The 16,308-nt window shown below is 40.2% G+C and overlaps 2 protein-coding genes across 2 annotated transcripts; one reads left to right on the plus strand and one right to left on the minus strand.

Annotated features, from left to right (window-relative positions):
- Positions 1-5,470: 5,470 nt before the first annotated feature.
- On the plus strand, positions 5,471-6,981 carry cdkn2aipnl (CDKN2A interacting protein N-terminal like). Its single transcript, XM_035178690.2, has 3 exons — positions 5,471-5,720; positions 6,499-6,604; positions 6,711-6,981. Exons 1-3 carry the CDS (start codon positions 5,509-5,511, stop codon positions 6,717-6,719), a joined length of 327 nt encoding a protein of 108 aa, XP_035034581.1. The 5' UTR covers positions 5,471-5,508; the 3' UTR covers positions 6,720-6,981.
- A 523-nt stretch (positions 6,982-7,504) lies between these two features.
- ube2b (ubiquitin-conjugating enzyme E2B (RAD6 homolog)) lies at positions 7,505-16,014 on the minus strand. The gene is made up of 6 exons (XM_035178935.2): positions 15,846-16,014; positions 12,148-12,228; positions 11,344-11,369; positions 10,545-10,634; positions 9,407-9,495; positions 7,505-9,242 (listed from the first exon to the last, which is right to left on the minus strand). Exons 1-6 carry the CDS (start codon positions 15,887-15,889, stop codon positions 9,114-9,116), a joined length of 459 nt encoding a protein of 152 aa, XP_035034826.1. The 5' UTR covers positions 15,890-16,014; the 3' UTR covers positions 7,505-9,113.
- Between the last annotated feature and the right edge of the window lie 294 nt (positions 16,015-16,308).

Genomic DNA, 16,308 nt, shown 5'->3' on the forward strand with positions numbered 1-16,308 from the left:
CGTATACACATATAAACTCTCATATATGTATTTATAAAACTCATATATATATATAAACTTTACCTGCACAAAAAAGGGTATTGCACAATAGTATAAGATATGTATAAGATATGTGTGTATGTATGTATGTATGTATGTATGTATGTATGTATGTATGTATAGATAGATAGATAGATAGATAGATAGATAGATAGATAGATAGATAGATAGATAGATAGATAGATAGATGACAGATGATAGATGATAGATGATAGATGATAGATGACAGATGATAGATGATAGATGATAGATGATAGATGGATGGCTGGAGGGAGGGAGGGATGGATGGATGGATGGATGGATGGATGGATGGATGGATGGATGGATGGATGGATGGATGGATGGATGGATGGATGGATGGATGGATAGATTGATGTAATAGTTGTGGTGTTGTGATATGAATAACAATGCTATAATGGCATTTACCATGGCTGTATACTCCATTCAAGTGAGCCAGCTCCAGGTTGTTTTTCTTATATTGTACATGCTGACTCACTGGTCAGGCGTTTCCTGCTAACATAACTCACATTATATGCTGGGAAAAAGGGTAAAGTTGTTCAACCCTTGGCTGCTCACACTCATGAACTGCCCTGTAGCTTAGATTTATAATCACACAAATATTCACTGCTCAGCAAATTTGCTTTGCTCAAGTTTCAAGTTGTATTTGTCATATGCAGTTAACACTAAGTCAACAGTGCAATGAGAGGTGTTGGACAAGAAGAAACCGGTCAGCTCAGCAGGGCAATAGTTATTGCAGATGTGTGTATCAGTTCACAATTTACAAATAAAGTGCAAACAGGCAGGAAAAAGATGTGCAGATGGTTGTTAGTCAGGAGTACAAGACTAGGAACCTGATAAATATTAGCAACTATTACTGTGAGATGCAATTTATCTTAGACCAAATAAAGACATAAGTGCGAGTAAGTATTAGGATTTGAATGGACTAAACCTTTTTGCATACAAGGTAGATGACTGAATGAATGAGTATACCGGTAGCTGGGTTGCCTGTATGTTCCTGTAATCAACTTTACACTATGTTACCGTATTAACTTTTAACACAATGTAGTGATTTAGCAGTACATCGTTGTATTTTCTTGATTTCGCAGTAGACTACAGGTTATTGTACAGTTTACTTACTGGAAACATGATTTACAGTTTACTGCTGTTTTGAAAGCATGCACTGAAACACGGTATGGTGCTGTATTTTATTAAATTGCCAGTATACTTATGGCGGCAGGACCGTGACGTTTCAACGCTTGGTAGCTCCTTGCGTTGCATTAACTTGTTTGAATTTGTAATTACACTATGTATTTTCAGGTTTTATATCTGTGAAGCACTTTTTAAACCTGTGTTTTGAAAAGTGCTTAGTAAATAACGTCTATTGTTTGTCCTCACAAACAGGCATTTGTCTCATGTTTAATTATCTTCATTTCCAACAAGCACAGGTACCACTAACAACAATGCAGACATGACAGGATTTATGGAAGCAGCTATGAGGTGGTGTCCGTGACGAGTGACAAAGGAGACACATGCATCACGGCCACAACATTCATGTCAACTGCAAATAGGTCAATAGATGAGTGTTAAACTTTTAAACAATGGGCCAGGATTCAGGACCTGAAATAGCTGGCAGACCCCCCTTTGCTCCAGCATCCTCTGCATGTGAAGAGCACTGATTTTTAATTAGTTTGGGTCCCAGGATGACGCACTACATTTATCATTTGGGTCCCAAGCTTGGGTCCCAAGCCTAAAGTGTGTAAGCACCCCTCCCTTGGTGGGTAATAAAAGTCAAAGCAATGTCAAGTGGAGCCTATTTCTGATAGTCAAAACTTTCAGATATGCTCCTCCAGCTTATTTTATTTTATCTTATTCTTCTTTTCTTTTATCTTATCTTATCTTATTTTAACATATATTGATTTTTTATTAAGTTATGCTCACTCCCTGAATTTCCTCCTACTATGCTATATTGACAGAAACCATCTTTGAGAAATATTTCTTTGACTTGTTTTTTGCATTTTAATTTGGTCCATGTCCCATCCACAAACATGGAGGAGAACTACACTGCAGCCAGACAAGGCACTCTGGCTTCACTTATGGGGAACTGTGATGTCATCCATCTTTAAATAGAGTCTATGGGTTTGTCATGTGAACGTAAACGTCACATTTGGACATTCAGGTTAAACTTAGCTGCTTTAAAATATCTCCAAAATTTGAAGAGGAGAAAATACAGCAAATACAAATCCCCTCAACTATTCACTCAACAACCACTGATATTCAGAGACACTTAACAGGGTGGCGCCCTAAATCCTTCCTCATTAACAGTCCGTCAGGACTCTGCTTGAAAGGGCTACCTGTTGTCTGTGTGTTTTCCAATTATAGTTTTCTCCTGAGTAAGCATACATTAGGTGACTCATCAAGAACGGCTGTCTGCCAGAGCCGGCTGGAACGCAGTGTATTATTTCAGCATCAGTGTATAATTCAGGCTGAGTGAGAGCGGGGAGAGAGCGAGGCCATAAACTTAATGGGTTAGTTCACTCAATAAAACGGCGACTTGTATGACTTGGAAGCCGACCAAAATATAACATACTCGGGAGAGTCGCTGGTGTTTTTTCTGGGGGAATTTGAGAAGAGGTGAAAGTGTGTTTTCATGAGCTCTTACTGTGTGTGTGTGTGTGTGTGTGTGTGTGTGTGTGTGTGTGTGTGTGTGTGTGTGTGTGTGTGTGTGTGTGTGTGTGTGTGTGTGTGCTTTCTTGTCTTTCTGGGGGCTGACTCATGAGAAAAGAAAACAGAGAAAAAATGTCTGAGGCAGAGAATATTTCAGGGCCCACACATCTTTACAGGAACAGACACTTGTTAAGAGGTCACGAGTTAAGTATTTAACATACATGTTCATTTATTAACATACAGTAAATACATACGGGCAGCTAACACGTGTCTATGTAAGAGACATGTTGTGCGGTTAGGTGCACAGGGGTTGCGTGTTTGTGTGTACATGCTTACAGTAGTTTGCAGTAAGAAGATCGAGAGAATCATGAAGAGATGTTGAAGAGATGTCTTCTAACCACCTGTAAAAAACACTGTGTGGAAATAGAATTACAATGTTCAGAGCTGCATGGAAAGCAAGATGAGGCTGAAACATCTGTAAATGAGTAGAGTCCATCCAACCACCTCTTTCTCTTTTTATTTTGAGGATTGCTCAAGTTTTGAAATCACAATGTGTTTAAGTAAAGAAATAGAACTACATTTAAATGGTATATTTTGTAAAATGTAACTTGCAAAAGTTGTATATGGAGTTCCTCAACTTTATATTCGGAGGATGAATGCAGCTCAGTATTTCTATGAGTAAGACGTCCCTGTTATCAGCTCTTCAATCAGATCTCAACGTTCACTGAACCCGTCAGGTTGCACATTAACATAAATAATAAATAAAGCTCCTGTCTGGATCTGCACAGACATTATTTCATCCTTGCATCATGTCTGATTGTTGTTCCAACATGCCCTCTCTTTTATTGGCTCCATTTTTGGAAACGTTCCAAAGAAAGTTGATCTTTTATAAAAGATATATAGCCTTTGTTTTCTGTGTGTGTGTGTCTGTGTCTGTCTCATGTATGTGCTTATGTGTATCCTATTGTAATTACTGTTATTATTATCATAAAAAAATTCTAATTTTTACTTTTTAAATATGATCACATTTTGTTCTTCTCAACTTTTCTTCGTAGTCATTTTAGTTTGCAGTTTGTTGTCTCGGACAGACTAAATGCTTTATTACAATTCAGAGCACACACATATTTTAAAGCTTTGTGAGCTGCTCTGTTAGTCCCTCTGGTCCCTGTTCAGATTTGGCATTAACATTCGTCTCAGGTGATCTGATCAGAAGCTGAAAGTACAGATTTGAAATCCCACAATGAGGACATGTTTGAGACCACATTCAGGACAGTGAACATGGCCACATTCTTTCAGCAGAGTGAACGCCACATTTGCATCCTCCACCAAGTCAGCTGACGTCCTCTGGCCGCTCTGCAGTTTCACAATGAACCGAAAATATTTTTACTCCTCTCAGTTGGCTCTTCCTCCCTCTGGATCCCCTTTGCATATCAATGACTTCAAGTCAAAACAAGCCCCAGATCCACCACTCTGCTGTGTGTGCATGTGTGCGTGTGTGTGTGTGTGCGCGTGCATGTGTGTGTGTGTGCGTGCATGTGTGTGTGTGTTTGTGCATATCTGTGAGCCTGAGTGTCCGTAAGCCTCTTTACATAGACTGGGAGTTAAAAGTCAGAGTGTTTCTCTGTGATCATATTCCTGGCCGGCAGAGAGAGAAAGAGGGAGAGATAAAGAGAGAGAGAGAGAGAGAGAGTGAGAATCACATTTCCTCATGCATATCTCCACACCACAAGGCAGTGAATCCAGGACACAGAGCTGGTGTGGGGCAGGTGATCAAAATGTGTAAATACAAATGAGTGCATCCCTCACACGACTGCGGTCACATAACAATCTCATTTCTTCAACCGATGAACGCATGAATCATAACTTAATTCCAAAACACATGTTAGAATCCATTCTAACATACAAATATGTAATGTAACCGTGCTTGTTCTTGTGTAGCAGTTTAAGTATGACTCAGTTTTGGAGGGAAAACTGTTTCTTCTAATCAGTGTTGTAAATATTGGAATTTTGTTGATGTGCTCAGCATCTACTGCCCTGTTAACAGGGTCTTTTGGTAGTTTTTACTTACTCTTAGATAGATAGATAGATAGATAGATAGATAGATAGATAGATAGATAGATACTCTATTGATCCCAAGGGAAATGTAGGCATCCAGTAGCACACAAAACAGTCAAACAAAGGAGCATAAGAATAATAAAAGGTCAAAATGAGTCAAGAACAAGTTCACTGCAGTGAGATGAAGGTCTCGCCACCAGAACTACGACAAAGCTGTCACTGTAAAGAAGTATGTGCTATTGGAGCTATTGACAATACAAATATTTGAAGTATAAGGTGATTGAAAGACGCAAGTAACCGAGGCAGAGGCAAGATAAATAACTGAACCTATGTTTAGGGTTAAGAACAGAGGATTCCTGAGGGTTAAGGACAGAGGATGTCGCACCTTGTTAAGCCCTATGAGACAAATGGTGATCTGTGAATATGGGCTATACAAATACAAAAATATAAATTTCATTAATGCAAAATTTAACAATAATGATATATAATTTAATTTTATTATTATTTTATTTTGTATATAGATGAAATTTAAATATATTATGAATTGCTACAATAGTTTAATGCAGTATTGTGACACTGTGGTATTACTAGTTTTACTTCCAGCCTCTGTGAGGCTCTGTCAGGTCAGTCGCAGCTCTCACCTCCAACACTGCGCGGCGCTGTTGGCAACACGCAACGCTGATAAACAACTTCCGGGCCGTGCTTGTTTAAGACAGGAAGCTTTTCTTTGTTGTTGGAAGAGAAAGCAAGATGTCTACCCTGGACGTAGAGGATTTTATTCAGCAGAACCGGGCTGTGGCGGACCAGGTGGAGACGTTTCGAGGCTACTGGGAGAGCGAGAAGCACTGGCTGGTCCGGAGGGAGTTCATCCTCCGGAACATGAACGAGTACGACCTCGAGCAGCTGGACCAACTGCTCGCTCTGTCCATGGTGTGGGCCAACAACGTCTTCCTCGGCTGCAGGTACGCGGAGAACAAAACCTGTTTCCACCACTGTCCTGTTGTGTTGTTCTTTTCTAACCTGGAGGACACAAGACCCTCCACAGCTAAAGCTCCTCAGTCCAGACCGCTGCAGAGATCAGGACAAACACTTAGCCTAGCTTAGCTGTAACCACGTTGTTCATGTTTACCTATTTAGGTATCAACCAAACTTAAAACCGAAGCCCTTTTTCTCCAACAGTTAGACATTTTCTCTGACGTTACTTTTGATAAGTCTCTAAACTTGAGGCCTGAGTGCGGTTCAAAGATATTTAAAGTCTTCTTCCTCTCATGCTTGTAACACACGACGGGCTCTTTGCTGCCCCCTGTGTCTGTAACACGACAGTGGACTGGTGTAAACACAAAAGCTGAACCAGAAGTTTATTTGTCTTAAATTCAGATTTAAGAAACATTTTATAGACTCCTAAAGTTTTAGGCTAACATCAATATTTTTCAGTTCCAGAAAGTCAGTTAAATATTTAAACTAATCATAACTAAAAGAAAAAAACATTAAGGATCCCTTATTTTACGCATTAGCATGAACATGCTGTCACGAATTTGCTTATTCTGTCCAATAAACACCCATAAAATCTAAATCTTGAATTCATAATCATGTAGAATTAAGAGGCCCAATAACACATGTTCAGGGCTGAGAAAACTGAATTGTTTTGACATTTTGTCCATGAAATAAATGAAAATAATATATTGTTATAATAATATGAAGGATGCTGAATTATTGTGGGTCTTTACTCTCTAATGGCAGGTATAGCACAGAGCTCCTGGAGAAAGTGAAGGAAATGGCTGAAGGCATCGTGGTGGAGGACGCACCAGTGTTCAAGACAAGAGATGAAATTATGAAGAAGCAACAGGTGAGTCTGTGGACACACACACACACACACACACACACACACACACACACACACACGTGTGGATAACAGTAAAATATTCATCGTGTATTTCTCTCTTCTGTCGCAGGGTCGATGACCAGCTCATCATCATCATCTCTTCTCATTATGCCAGCAGAAATCTGATGTCATACAGACTGTAACACATCGGACCACATGTCAATAATGGTTTAGATACAGATATTGATGTTTGGTATTCTCATCAACTGCTAGTTTTACTTTTTTATATATCATACTTTTTTTTTAGTGCTGTTTTTATATCTATTCAGATGCAGAACGGCACTGGATTTTGTCCTCGTGTCTCTCTTCTGGAACAGAATAAATAACTTGTTTTCTTCCTATGGGATTGTATTTCTCTTTTCTTGTCCTAAAAACTATGAACGAGCATCATAATTCGATGGTTTCACATACGCTGCAAGTTTATAAATGATTTATGGCAAAACCCTTCTCATCACCTACATTTCATGTAAAACTATGAACTCAAAAGGTCCAGTGTGTAATATTTAGGTGAAAGGGATCTATTGACAGAAATTTAATATAAAATAATCCTAGTGATGTTTTCACTAGTGTTTCATCTAAATTATACAAATTGTTTTATTTACCCTAGAATGGGCCTTTTATTGAAATACTTTTACATCGGGGGGGGGGTCCTTTCTATGGAGGCTGCCATGTTTCTTGTAATAGCCCAGACTGGATAAACTTAAGACTGATATTTTATGAAAACTGAAGGTTACCACAGGTTCTTTTTAATGTTCGGAAGGTGAGGGGTGTTCAGCTGCAACATGAAACTTCACCACTAAATTCTACACACTGCAACTTTAATAGAAATCAAACAGCCCAAGTAAATCAAGAGCAAAACTAGCCTCAAAGTCTGAAAAATGTGTTTTATTACGTTTATACAGCATATTGTTATAAGTATACATTTTTTTGCTTAATTCACAAAATTTTTATAACATATCCCATCTGCTTAATAGGTGATATAAGTCACTAACCACATTATGACTTGTACTGTCTCAGAAAAGTGGAGTTGTTTCATGGTGACGGTTTTCCATGGATTATTTAGCCGGAGCTGGGTGGGGTAAAATCATGAATTTATACTCAAGTGGTCTTTTAACTGGGCGTCACGAACGAGTAAAACAAATGCAGGCTTGAGACGACAACTTTGGGGAAGCAGTTGATGTCGTGCTGTTGAAGCAGGGGCGGGGTCCAACTGCATGCGAGTGAGCTCTTCTCTGCAGCAGTCGAACGTACAATGCAACAGGTGGCACTGCTTGTGTCCTTATGTTTGTTCATTTACATGTCAGCTGTGTCATTTATAAATAGGATCGAAAGACGCTTGAACTCAGGCAGACAGACATCACCGCTGAAACAAGTTGTTTGCATGTGTGGTGAGTGAAAACTAGAAAAGCAGTTGGGCACAGGCAGGAGAGGAACTGAGAAGCGTTTCAATGTTTTTACCTTCATTTTCTTAAATCATGAACTACTAGAACTGGTTTAATGTTCATTATAGAAAAAGCAGAATAGAACATGTAGAAGAACAACCAACGTGTCTATCTGCCATCTTGGAAGTTATGGCCCAATCAGCGATGAGTGAACCATCATGATGTGGATTTCCTTATTTCGTAGGCTCCTATACTGATTCTAACATTTCCAGCCTTTTCCATTGACCCTGATCTCCTCTGCATTCAAACCTCATCCTGTCAAGTTCTGGTGTTAATATTCACATTCTCAATACACTCCCTCTCTTGTAATATAATTGATAAAAAATAGAAAGCTCGGAGCTGGTTTGCCAAGGAGCCATGATTCATCAGCGCAGAGGGACACTTGGCACAGTTGTATCCTGTGACGTCTGTGAGCCCAAATCTACAGAGTCTAAAAATAATAAAGAGATATGCTCAGAACAGATAAGCTATTGTTCTTTTTTTATCAGCTGCATCTGTGGCTAACTTGAAAGATAAAAAAAAAAAATTTAAAAAAAAAAAAGGCATTTTCTAGGCTCTTCCATTACTTTCAAAAATATGCTGATTTGGCCCTTTTCCCAAAACAGCCATGTTGTACCCACCATCAGACGTTACAAAAGAAAAAGGGAAAAAAATATATCTGTAAAACTCAAAACAGTCCAACTAAATCCAAACAAACAACAAAGATATATTACAAATTCTGTTAGCAATAACTTATTTCACATCATGCAATAAAAAATAAAAAAAAAGTAAAATTAAGAACAAGAAACACAAACAAAAAGGTTGATTTCCCTCCCTCGTTTTCCTCTAATGTATTGGCAAGCAAGTTAATGTCCATTCTGGTTTGGTTGTCCTCTCGAGTTTCTTTTTTTTTTCAGGGTGGCACTTGAGTTCTTCTGATATAGTTGGTTTTTTTTGATGCAGTAAAAAAAAAAATAATAATCTGAGAGATTGAAGTAATGGGATGATGACAAGACGGTGATGGAGGGGAAGAAGCAGAGTGCAAGAGAAGCTCAGACGTCCACCCAGCTCTGCTCCACGATGGCTGTCACTCTCTTCTCGTATTCCCTCTTGTTTTCCTGATAGAGCTGCGCGGCCTGACTGTTAGCCGGACTGTTTGGGTTTGGCTCGTCCAGCAACGACTGTGGAAAATAAATTTTAAATCAGGCCAGTGTGTTCAGAGAAGAGTAGCCAAGGCAAAAGCAGTGCGAGTAAAACATGAAATAAATCCTCAAACAGCCGTTATAGAGATGGAGAGATGGAGCATGTTAGTGCGGTTTGTGTGAGAGCAGTCTAATCAACCAACCTGGATGGAGGTGAGTATGGACGACACATCATATGTGGGGCTCCAGCGATTCTGAAGGATGTCTAAACATATACTGCCATCTGCGTAAACTGGAAAACAGAGAGACGACACAATCAAGCTTCAGACGACAGATCAACAGCAGAGCACAACTTTTCTGTCTCATATCACCAACTTCATTTTCATGGGCAACAATAATCTGACTATTGAACTTACTCTGAATAAGACATTATTAATTTTCACGATTTCATGTTACAGAGCATAGTGTGACTCAGGTCAACATTATGTCTACTACATCATACGTTCCAAAACCCCCAACCTGAAATAGTTTAATGCTCGATGCTCCTGTATATACAGTTGAGTGTTTTCTTTCTAATTTTGCAAATGCTTCAGCTCCTTGTTTGATTTCCTTTTTGTTTACACTTGAACCATGGAAATGCAACTCCAAGCAGTTGGGAACAACTTATATGTGAGTATTACACGTCTTAAATTTGATTTTTGCTTATTCCCGAGTATGACCTTATTTAGGGTAAGGTTATCTAAAAATGCAGTTTACATGGCAGTGTCTCATTCAGACTATTGTCTTAATCAGGTTATCATCACAAAGTCATGTGACGCATCTGAGATAAAAATGTTCACATTTGCCAAAGTTTGTTTAAAATTTTCCAGCTAAACATTTACAAATTCCCTCACATTGCAGATGACCACATTGCTGTGGAAAAGACGATGCAAGTCAGCACTTAATAAAATGAGCCGGTGATCGAAACCAATCAAACTATACAACAAGCTGAACTTGAAAAAAGTGCAATCACAGCTGCAACCCTTTTAAATGCCTATAAATCATTTTACTTTTATACACAAACTGTTATTCACGTGGACTTCACGGTCAGCCTGGTGTGACCTACTTAAAACTATTATAATGAATAAGAGGAAACGGTTTGAATGAGTAGGAAAGGAGGAACTTTCAGCCTCAAGATAATAGAGGCACAAACTGTGCAGCGTTCCAAGTCCAGGCATCTTGCACGTCATACACAAATAAATGTCAACTGTCGATGATGGGTTTGAATTAAGTGAGGGAAGATGTTCTGTTCCATTTGCAAATGCATGTTTTTAAAAATCAGTGAGCGGCTGCATCTCTTACCATTTGGGTGAAACATTCTGGACACAAACCGAACTGTGGGAGGTTTGTTCGGGTACTCCTCCGAAAACTCTATCAGAAGCTTAAACGTTCCTGCGGTGACACAGAGGGGTGGAGAGAGAGAAGGTGAGAGGGACATTAAGAATGCGCCGAGGCGTGAACAGAAATAATTTTGCGAGGAGAACACAGGCGTGAAAGATCGAGGAGGTCACACAAAGCGAGAGAAATAATTACGTTACTAAAAATAGCAGCGGCTCGACCAGAAAGAGAAGCTAATCCCTCACTGATGTGCAGACGTCCACTGCTGGCAAGAGGGAGAATAACAAGGGGGGAGAGGTCTAACGAGAGAAAACTATGAACCACCGAGTCAGCACTTCTCATGCACAGCCTCAGTCATAATTACAAGCTGAAGAAGTGGGTGTTTGTGCACAGACATTAGTGTCTCATGTATTTAATGTGTTACACAGCAAACCTGCAAGTTTGTCACTATATGAACACTTCTAATGAATGTTCAGCTATTCATGTACACGTTTTAGCAATTTCTTCAAAGAATTGATGATTACAGATTGATACATGTCAAGGCAAACGACAAGTTGTGACCCACACAGTGCTTAGTCATATTAAATGCTTCAGTGCATTCTTACAAGACACTCCCTAGTAGGCTGTTATATATGGATTGAATGCAGCACTGCAACATTGCAGGAGAGATTAAAATCAATTAAAGCAAACCCAGAGCTTGAATTAACCTGCCCCTACTGGGTGCGCACTTTACGGACAAGATATTTCAAAACAGAGAACTTACCATCTTCGAATGGTGTTCCCACAGGCCTGCCGAAGGTGAAGAGAGAAATAAAATTATTTACACATCCTAAAAATCCCCACTGCTACCAATAAGGCACTGGCTTGTAGAAAACATCACCATTATCATTTAAATGTGAAGGGCACGGTCCACACAGACACCTGAGAGTTTGTTTACTCAGCTCCACACATTCACGCAGTCTGTGTGAAGGAGCCAATTAAAACAGCTGCCTTCACGTTTTACATTTCCAACAGCTTTCACTTTGACTTTGAATGGCGGTGGGGAACTATTAGCAAGTGCTTTTATTTAAGATTAATGTGCATATTTCCAGTTTCCTTCTTGTTGCTTTTTAAAATTACCTTCACCGTCCAATTTGCTTGTGTTGTTCATGCTTTTATTACTTCTCACACCGACATTTGAATTTCATCACCTCAGTATGAAACTCTCCACCTATTCTCAGTTTAATAAAAGCATGTATTTTTAGGATTCTACTTTTAAATGGACTTTAAAATTATACACAGGCCTGAGAAAAGTCACTCTTTTGTTTTGATCTGAGCTTCCTTCCTTTTCCTCTGAAGCCTAACCTCGACAGTGTTGCCCAGCCTTTTCTTTCATCAGACACCCGCCGAGGCTACATGCTGATTTTTCCACAATGCTCTCTGCCACAACGGTGGCTGTAATCAGACAGCTGTTTAAAATGCAGAACAAGAATGTGACGCACCGGGTCAGAGGGGGGACTCTGCGCATTCCAATCCCAGTGGCACAGTAAAGACAATAGGGTGGAGTCTGATTTAGAGCATGACTCACCCAAAGATAACAGCGTTCCAAAGCATAATGTTGTTCTCTGACGGTGCTCCGCTCACACCGGTGGGAGGATCTTCTTGAAGTCTGGGTAAGATGAGAGAGAAAGAAACAATGGTAAGAGAAAGACCGAGGGAGACATGGAAAGACAAATAGCACGAAAAGACGCAGGGAAGGGGACCGAAAAAGAAAAAGAGGGAGCAGGCGACAAGATGAGAAAAAAAAAAAAAAGATGGAGCAATAAAAGCAAAGTGACAAAAAAAGAAACAACAGATGGGGGAGAGAAAGAGGACGGAGGGAGAGAGAGAGTGACGTTTTTAATTACAGTACCACCTCGACTGCAGGATAATTATCAGGCAAAACATAAACTGCTGAATCAACATGGCTTCAGTGAGCAGCCAGGCTTACAGGATCAACAGCGCAGTGTCCATCCTGTCAGTCACAGATGTCAGTTAGCATAAGCTACTCCACTTAACACTGCACCACTGCTACACCACGAGCACCAAAAGCCCTGGTTCACTAAGCCGACCTTCACCTTAAATGACTTCCAACGCGGCCATGAGCAGAAATCTGAATAAACCACAGATTAAGATTAAGAGGAAACACCCTGATGTTTTTTTTTTGTTATCCATTTGCTGAACGAAGACCAGCTCATCAAAGTTCAGGAACATACAGTGTCTCTTCTTTAGGAGAAATTAAATACGGTGCAGACAGAGGAACTGATGTGTTTTACAGTCGCATCGACACTGGTGTGTTTGGAATAAATACGACACTTATTATCACAACTGGTTGGTGAACATCTTCGATCTGCTTTTGAGTTAAATATCTGCTACACCTTTGAATCAATAAGTGAATACCTTCGGAGTTTCTATTGTCTAAAAATAGTCAGTTTAGAAACCTACCATGCATGAGTCTTTACTTTGACATTTTATAACCTTGAGATTCATCACAAAATAACCACAGCTGGATATTTCATTAATGAAAATAATAATTCGCTTCCAGCTCCGCAAGGAAAACTGCTCCGGGCTGTTTGACTGACAAGTGATATCTGTAAAGTGCCGTGCAAAAACACCATAGCAACAACTACCTAGCAACAGAGACATCAACAATTCAAAACAGATGTCGCAGGTCAACATTTTGAATTAAGCTTCAGACAACAACCACTTTGTCAAACCACTGGTCAGTGTAGACTATCTAACAACAGGTTTCTGAGCTCAAAACACAAATAAAGGCAGTGTTTAGTAGAGAAAACTAAGATGTACATTGTTGGCTCCCGTGCCAGAACTCAGGCAACATTATAGCCATGGAAGGGTCACTTCAGATCACAAGCGCATGTAGGCCAAGCCCGGAATCACCACAGACTGTTCAGGGCCTGGTATAAAAGCTGGTTTAATAAGAGCTTACAGCTATAAAACAAGGTAGGCTGATTTGTGTGTGAGTGTAGATCCATGTCCAAGTCCCTGGCTGCAGATAGACCCACCGCAATTAACCTAATTTACTGTAATCTGCCTGAGCTCTCTGCTGGTGGACTGATGCTCCACTAAATTTCCCCATTCTACATTGACCCATAGTCACTTTATTTGACTCAGAAACTAGTGATACCTGAGGTGTCTGCAGAGGGAAGATTAGGAAAGTATTGGGCATCATTGGAGACTGTGTGGTGGTTTTATATAGATCATAAGAAAATAAAAAGTGTGGCAACTGTTTTGATTTATCCTGCAGGCCTAAAAAGAAAATCCATTGATATGGACATAGCCTAAGGTCTATAATAAATTAGTTTATTAAGATCAAAAAACCTGGGTACGAGAATGAGAACACTTTGCCTTTAATTGTGCTAAAGTAGCTTTAAGATTAAAACATTGTTAGGGTTATTATTAAAATGAATGCTCACAAATAAGGCTGAATAAAAAGAAAGTGGAGGTACATAAGTGTGAGGTTGTGAATCCTGGTTTCACAAGGTTTATCACTTCTTAAAATAAACCCAGAGAAGGAATTAACAGCTTGCTGTACTGGATGTAAAATGAGAAACAATGTTTTCTGGCTGTTCATACAGAGGAAACTTTTTAAGCAGTACAGGTTTAGTAGTTTGCTTGTGGATCCAGATCCTGTGAACTGTTAAAAGGTTCAGTGTGTACAATTTAGGTGAAAGGGATCTATTGGCAGAGATTAAATATAAAATAATCCTAGTGATGTTTTCATTAGTGTGTTTCATCTACATTGTACAAATTGTTGTTTACTTTACTCGTGTATGGGCCCTTTATATTTAAATACTTACATTTGCATCTACGGAGGCTGCCATGTTTTTTACAGTAGTCCAAACTAAACACCTTTTGAGTTTTTAATGACAACTGAAAGCTACCACAGGTTCTCCTTCATGTTTGTAAGGTGAGGGGTGTTCAGCTGCCACATGCAACTTCACCACTAGATGTCACTAAATTCTACACGCAGAACCTTAAGACGACAATGTCCCAAGTGCTGATCCAAATGATCACACAGAGTTGTTGCTGTTGTTCAAACAATGACAGAGCTCAGTTTCAATTAGTATATTGAGCATTAAACTGACTTACACATCAAAACAAGCAGTATAACACAGGTCTGAGGTCAGACACACATGGTGATCCAGGAATGTGCCATTGTGTTTTCCTGGCCTCAGAGTGTTACAGTTCCCCACCTGGGGACTGGCTCAGCAGCGTAGAGTTACAGTGACACCTCATCTCTCTCCCCCCGTTCAACGGCTGTTCTTGGTAGAGCTTAGCTTAGCATATTTTGTGTCCACTGATAGGTGTGTGCATGTGAATGACACACACCTACTGTGTGGTGCAGGGCATATGGAGCAAGGCATCGGATTGGGGGTGGCAGGTATTAAAAAGGAGCCCCTTGCCAGGTGTCACTCATGAAAACACAAACATATTCATCATCTTCACAGCGGTTTGACATCATTCAAATGAAACTGGCAAAGGGACCCTCCATCGATGATCATGCTGTATTAATAAAAGAGGTAAACAGGATTGGGTGGTGGGCACATCACGAGTTGAAGCACCTCAGCACCCGAGTTGTGCAACACCTGCGAGCCACGTTGCTGCCGCAGGGGACTGGAAACCAAGCCGCTGGGTGGCTGGATGCTTTTCAAAACCAGCAGACACACAAGCCCCACAGCTTGGAGAGCGAGTCAGACGAACGCTGTCACATTTAGCCTCTGATCGGGGCCAGTTAATCCAGCACAAAGCGTGTGATGACTTGTTTTTGCCCCCCCCTCACCAGCTAGCCTGAAACTGCAGCTACCCCCAGCACAAAAACAAAGTAACCAGGAGAATTAAAAAAAAGACAAAAGGGACTAACGTTATCCCCCTGGGTTAGAAACACTGCACAACGCCAAACTGCCCTTCCAGGTACTGTTGGATATCACTAAAAACACCCGATAAGGACTTTATCAACCCGCCAAACACCGAGAGGAACCGGGTAAAAACAAACAAGCTAACGTCACAACAACAGCGGTCCCAGCTTTAAAAGCAATATTCTCAGCACAGAAGCCGCTAAGCTAAGCTAAGCTAAGCTAAACTAAGCTAAACTAAGCTAAACTAAGCTAAGCTAAGCTTAAGCTACCCGACAGCTCCATCGGCTAACGCTGCTAGCAACACACAACACACAGGCTGCCAAAACAAAGCGAAATCTGTTATTTCAAAACAAAAGAAAGGTCGCGGTACCTTTTAAAATCCCTCATGAGCCGTCTCCTCGCCGGGGTGGACATAATTCAAAGCGTGTTAAAATGAAAAACCCAGCGCCACAGAGGGGATACTATCCGAAACCAAATAGGGTGCCTCTTCCGCTTGTAGCCGCTTTTCTTCTTCTCTCCAAACAACTGGCTGCCGAGCTATTTATGGTGACGTCGTTGCTGTCGGTGCTGGAGGCGCAACAACAGACAGGAGGTAAGAAAAAAAAAACCTGCGTCTGTGTCTCTGAGGACGTGCAGGTAAAACACACATCTATATAAAACTGAAACTGCAAAATGAAGTTTAAATTGACACAAACTGCTCTTTCTAACATTTAGAAGTATCTCTGTGAGTTTATTATTGATCATGTTTTAAAGAATTTTCATTATTTGGGGGAAATGTGGTGTTTCTTTTTCTGAAAGATGTTGAACAAGATGTAAAACTAACTTTAACTCTT

Source organism: Hippoglossus stenolepis, chromosome 15 (assembly GCF_022539355.2).
Source record: "Hippoglossus stenolepis isolate QCI-W04-F060 chromosome 15, HSTE1.2, whole genome shotgun sequence".
Lineage (NCBI taxonomy): Eukaryota > Metazoa > Chordata > Actinopteri > Pleuronectiformes > Pleuronectidae > Hippoglossus > Hippoglossus stenolepis.

Excerpts from the sequence above, each read along its gene's own strand:
- cdkn2aipnl (XM_035178690.2), top strand. The coding sequence starts at position 5,509 with ATGTCTACCCTGGACGTAGAGGATTTTATTCAGCAGAACCGGGCTGTG. Across the intron at positions 5,721-6,498 it reads AACGTCTTCCTCGGCTGCAG|GTATAGCACAGAGCTCCTGG; the intron begins GTACGCGGAGAA and ends CTCTAATGGCAG.
- ube2b (XM_035178935.2), bottom strand. The coding sequence starts at position 15,889 with ATGTCCACCCCGGCGAGGAGACGGCTCATGAGGGATTTTAAAAG. Across the intron at positions 12,229-15,845 it reads CTCATGAGGGATTTTAAAAG|ACTTCAAGAAGATCCTCCCA; the intron begins GTACCGCGACCT and ends CATCTTACCCAG. Across the intron at positions 9,243-9,406 it reads CCATACTCACCTCCATCCAG|TCGTTGCTGGACGAGCCAAA; the intron begins GTTGGTTGATTA and ends TATTTTCCACAG.